The sequence below is a fragment of the Brienomyrus brachyistius genome, unplaced genomic scaffold, assembly GCF_023856365.1.
Source record: "Brienomyrus brachyistius isolate T26 unplaced genomic scaffold, BBRACH_0.4 scaffold40, whole genome shotgun sequence".
NCBI classification, from domain to species: domain Eukaryota; kingdom Metazoa; phylum Chordata; class Actinopteri; order Osteoglossiformes; family Mormyridae; genus Brienomyrus; species Brienomyrus brachyistius.
The window spans coordinates 3,076,080-3,082,005 of NW_026042315.1; the positions used below are offsets into that span (position 1 = coordinate 3,076,080).

Consider the following 5,926-nt stretch of genomic DNA (forward strand, 5'->3'; position numbering starts at 1 on the left):
GAAAATGATATTACAGGCTTTTGTTGAAAATACCTTAAAATTCATCTGGAATGTATTGATTTATGCCATAATTAATGATGCAAATTAACACAGATGGGGCCATTTTGACCCCATTTTGATGTTTTTGAAGAGGTAGACGGTCCAGTTGGCTGTATTAGTCAGTCTGCTAAGAAACATAGTGCCAACAAGCCCATGGCCCCTTTTCATGTAAAACTTCATACAGGAGGCTGTTTGTGCAGTTTAGTGCCTTTGTTAGCCTCGGTTCCTGTAAATCATATAAGCACACCCACCACACCCCCAGGAGCATTCGGCGTGCCCCCACCGGCCAACCTGCTTGTCCCCCCCAACCCACAGACCGTCTGTAGTTCTGAAATTTATCCACATGGCTGCTGACCAAGTCTAAGGTAAAATTTCATAAATGAAATTTTCAGTAAAATACATTTTTTTCCTCTAATCTGGGAGACAGTGCAGAATTATTGGAGTCGGTCCTAACTCTGTCTTGAATATGTACCCAGCAGGCACCTAGGACTCGTATCTCCCTCTGAGAATCTCTTCTAATGCGCTCAGCAGCAGAAATTCTCCATCCTAGATGAGCCTGCAAAGTTCTGTAGAAGTTAAATATACTTTAGTCAAATAAAGAATGAGACAATTTACTTAAAGCATGATATAGTTCATATTGCTCTTCAGGCTTCGTGATAAAATATTAAAATTATGGAGTACAAAGTTGTACATGCAAAGAATACAATGCAGAGTGGCAGAGCGCCTGGCCCAGAGGGTTTAATGGAATTTATCTTAATGTCTTTATTCTATTTTACTTTAATTTTTACCATATAATTCATTGTATTGTTCTTTCGATTTTATTTCTATTTTATTTTTGCTAATACACCGGATCTGAGTGCCTCATTTTGTTCCCTTCATGTAGAACACGTTTTGTAATGACAATAAAACATCCTTATCCTCATCTAAATCACACTGTCTAACTACTAACCTGTTTAAATAATATAATTGGATCTCAAAGGTTAATTGTCACTCAATTACCCCCTCAGCCCAACAGTACCACAAACACCCAACATGCACGGAAATTTTCTCCTAAGTTGTTTTCCCTGCCTGGAACAATACCACAGCAGTCACATGGACTGATGTTTCAAAACATTTCAGAAACCTTGCATTGAAACTTGAGGTCTTTAGGAGGGATCAGTCCGGGGTGGCAAAGTTGCCACCACAAAGGTTTTTGATTAAGGGATTCATGATGCCAGGTAGCCATCTTTCACAAGCTGGTGGGCTGTGCCACTGATGCCTTTGCTTGGGTTTTATATGTCTGTCCTGGTTTGTGTTCTTGCCACTTCAGGTTCCCTGGTTTTGGTCTACATTCCTCGGTCCTCTGCTGTGGAGTCTACCTTCTGCTTCACCTCATTCTGGAGCCGCCCATCCAGTCAGCGGCCCATGTCCCCCTGGTTCCCTGTTTCCTGAGGTTAGTCTGCTAGTCTCCGGGGCCAGGGGGCAGAAATCTGCCATGTTGGATGGGTGGCCCAGGTTGGGGTGCTCCATCATAGACTGGTACATGAAGGATTATAAATGGTTTTTAACCAGTATGTACCGAGTGTGCATCGTGACGAAAAGAATGTCATGGGAACATTTAGGACTGACTGCAGTATTAGTTCAAAGCATGATTGTGTTTTTCTTAATTTTTATTGATTTATTTTTGGATTATTAATTTTTTAAAGTAACTTCATTCAGTTAAAAGGGGTTTGTCCATTTGCTTTAGCAGAAGTTCGTGTAAGTATGATGTTCACCTTCCTTTTTCATAGTCTAGTCTTTGCCAAGTTTTATGCTTATTTCCCCTGATTAAGTTAATCTGACGTGTGTTTAGGAGGGTCATACAGGCTTTTTGTTTGTAATGGAAGCACAGGGTCTGTACTTGAAGCTTATTTGCCATGTTAAAGGAAGCATTTTACCTTCCTCTCTAATCTCTTTTTTTCTTGGCTCTCACTGCAGTCTCCTCTATGCCAGGGTTTCTCAACCCAGTCCTTGGACCCCACTGCAAAGATCCACAGTTTTGCTCTGTCCAAGCTCTCAGCACAGCAGTAAAAGGTGACTGTTTGGTTCATGCATGCAGGGATCTGGGACAGAGCAAAAACGTGGAGCTGTCTGGTGGGCTGAGGAATGAGTTTAGAAATGCTGCTGTATGAAGTATTAAACCATTTGACCGGTTGGATAAATGTTAAAATGTTTTCTCAAAATATAAAAAGAGATAATCTTCTGTTTTGCGTCTCATTACAAGCAAACTTGTTTTTTGTTTTTATGTCACTCTAGTATTTGATATCTAATTTTCAGTCTTCTGGCAATATAATCTGGTGAATGGTGAAAGACTTCCAGCGGGGGCTCCGGTTTCCTCCCACAGTCCAAAAGTGCGCAGGGTAGGTTAATTGGCAAATCTGAGTTGTGAGTGTTTGCGCCCTGCAGAGTGTTGACTCCTGCCCAGGGTTGGTTCCTGCCTACGCCTGTTGTTCCAAGGACAGGCTCCGGTCCCCCCCGCGACCTCAGTTTGGCTTGCTGTCTCCCCGCTTGGTTTTCTTTGGTTTACGTCTTCACTAGCCCCCTCGTTGCTTTGACTTGTGTGTAAGTTATGTATGTGTGATTGTATTGCTGCATAGGGAGTGACTGCTATTTTGTTTTGCAAGTGTGTGTTGGACTCTGTTTATTTGGTCAGGGAGTGAGGTGGAGTGTTTGTCTTTTGGTTTCCTTTTCTTTTGCACTTAGGTGAGATTAGCTGTGGGTCGCACTTGATAGTTGGGGATTTTGTTTGTTATTTTGGCTGTGGTCACTCCCAAAGTCTTTTGCACCGGGTTATTTGTTCAGTGTCAGTATTATACATGAAAAAAAATGAAAATACAAAAAATATCCCTTTGTCCACTGGTGTTCCCTTCTTGCCCTCACCCTGTTTGTCCCTTTATCCCATTCCCCTTTCCCGTGAATACTGTTACACTCCAACCCTAGACAGCATATCAAAACAGCATCGTACCTATAGTTTTAAAAGAGATGAGGGATATTATTCATTGACCTTTATCTTTGCTATTTCAGAAATCCGTATCTGCTACCTTGTGACTGGAAGTATACACTGTAAAAAAAGGGCAAAATTTGTCACAGTTTTAAACCATTTTATATCAGCCAATTTGACTACAGTATAATTATTTTTTTCCTCTTATGTTAAATGACAGAAAAGTTTTTATCAAAACTACATTGCATAACTGGCATCGTAGTACTGATTAGCACCGATTCAGACATCCCGATGAACAAATATGAAATTCATTTAAACTGTGGTACCTTAAATCCGTCAAGTTACCCCGATAAGCCAGTAACCCTGATTCGTAGTACAGGCCACTGATCACAAGCACTCGGTGTAAACGTATTGTTTAACCGGCGCTGTTGCATTACCAGGGTGAGAGCTTGACTTGTTGGTTAGCTATAAAAACAGACGTTAGTGCAACTCCACGTTAATGGTGCGGTCATCATGGCTTATAAATGCTTATTATCGTTCATCATTGTTTGTGTCAGTAACGATAACATAAACACGGGTAGGCACCAGGAGAACATCATTGGCTCTTGCATCGATTACTTTTCCCGTAACACCCTTTAGATTGTTTCCCTGAAGGGCAGCAAACCGACAATTTCGGTGTGATTGAGCTGATCACGTGTGCATGGGGAGGGAATGCGGACCACATGACCTTCCCGGCGAGCTCAGCGCATCCAGCATCGCTTCGCAAATACAATCAAAATGTTTTATCTTTATTCACACTTTCTATCTTTATTCATTATCTCTACGATCTCACTGCTAGACGAATGCCTGGCATTCAGAGCATTCTTTATTAGCCATTTGCCTTTGGATGCAGTTTATTTGCATGCCCCAAAGCTTCCAGGCATCAGTAATTGCTTCCCACGTTACTCCGGTCCTGGGGTCTTCTGTAACTGCCCTTTGGGATTACATATATTCAGCATATGCTTTTGTCCGAAGTGAGGAGAGTTTGGGGTCAGAGCACTTGGGTCTAAGGGACTTGCTCAAGGGCTTAACAATGTTACGATTACTCTGCCATGGGAGTTGAACCAACAACCAAACTGGCAGAGATGGCCAACCTGCTGAGCTCCACACCCGCTGACGATCTCCTTTTCCTGTCTGCTGCAGTCTCCATGGACCTGAGTCCAGAGAAGCACTCTGAACTTGAGGACATCCGGCTGAGGAAAGGAGCCCTTCTGCTGGAGATCCAGAGGCTGCGGGAGGCGCTGAGAGAGGCCCTCATGGAAGTGGAGGTCCTTGAATCCAGCACCAAACGCAGCCAAATCTTAGAAAAGAATAGGCATGTCGCCATGGGAAGAAAGAAATTCAACATGGACCCTAAGAAGGGTATCCTGTTCATGGTACAAAACAATCTTCTCCGGCACACGTCTGAGGACATCGCCCAGCTCCTATACAAGGGAGAGGGGCTGAACAAAACAGCCATTGGGGATTACCTGGGTGAGAGAGACGACTTCAATATCCAAGTCCTCCAAACATTTCTTGGGCTTCATGAATTCGCAGGGTTCAACCTGGTACAGGCTCTCAGGCAGTTCCTCTGGAGTTTCCGTCTGCCAGGAGAAGCACAAAAGATTGACAGGATGATGGAGGCCTTTGCGCAGAGGTACTGTCAATGTAATCCTGGAGTCTTCCAGAACATTGACACCTGCTATGTACTTTCATTTTCCATAATCATGCTAAACACTAGCCTTTATAATCCAAATGTGAGAGACAAGCCCAGTGTGGACAGGTTCATCTCCATGAATCGAGGAATCAATGATGGAGGCAACCTGCCAGATGATCTCCTCCGAAATCTTTATAAGAGCATAAAGAATGAGCCATTCAAGATTCCTGAAGACAATGGGAACAATGCCTTCTTCAACCCTGACAGAGAGGGTTGGCTCTTCAAAATGGGAGGAGGACGGGTGAATACATGGAAAAGGAGGTGGTTCATCCTGATGGATAACTGCCTTTACTACTTTAAACATACTACGGATAAGAAACCCAGGGTGATCATTCCGCTGGAGAATCTGAGCATCCGTGAGGTGAAGGATCTCAGGAAGCCTAACTGCTTTGAACTGTACATCCCTAACAACAGCAGACAGCTGATGAAAGCCTGCAAAACGGAGGCGGACGGCCGCCTGGGAGAGGGAAATCATGTGGTGTACCGCATCTCGGCGCCAACCCCTGAGGAGAAGGACAAGTGGATACAGAGCATCACTGCTGCTGTGAGCACTGACCCTTTTTATGAGATGCTGTCAGTAAGAAAAAAACGGCTGAATAAATAAGTAACGATAAAGACTGTGTGAATATGGTTGGATGTGCTATTGCAGAAAGTATTTATTTCAGAACAAGGAACTTTGCACAAAGTAATGTTTAACCTTAAGGTAGCATGACCGAATACCAGGTTTTGTTTTGATGCGACTTATTGTTCACTACAGATTTTATCATCGAAATGCCCTGTCCTTTTTTTGTATAAATGTGAAATTAAATGTTATTTGCACTGTATTGCTGATCTTTATGTCAGAGAACCTTTTTTTCTGAGAATCCACACTGCTGTAAATTTGCATCAACATGATTGGGATTGGGATGGAAAAATTATTTTCCATCTTAACCCATATTCTAAGCATATTGATTTCTCTTGTAAATTTTACTTTTACAGCAGTATGATTTAAGACACTAACAGCAATTCATTTTTCAACCAGTAATTGTTAATGTGATAGGAATTGCATTCAACAGCAAATGCGTTCAACTTAACCAAATGTATAAATCTTACATATTCTGATGATTTGACATTCCCCCGACGTCTGTGTGATGTATTTCAGCAACAACACGCAGTTAATGAGATCACTATGCGGAATTTAGCCGACTGTTATT

At 42.5% G+C, this 5,926-nt stretch overlaps 1 protein-coding gene across 1 annotated transcript; it reads left to right on the forward strand.

Moving 5' to 3' along the window:
• Window positions 1-4,194: 4,194 nt before the first annotated feature.
• LOC125722606 (cytohesin-2-like) lies at window positions 4,195-5,557 on the forward strand (the record flags this gene model as incomplete). Its single annotated transcript, XM_048998794.1, has 1 exon — window positions 4,195-5,557. A coding segment is annotated over one exon (1,143 nt), but the record flags the coding sequence as incomplete, so codon positions are not given.
• Window positions 5,558-5,926: the final 369 nt, after the last annotated feature.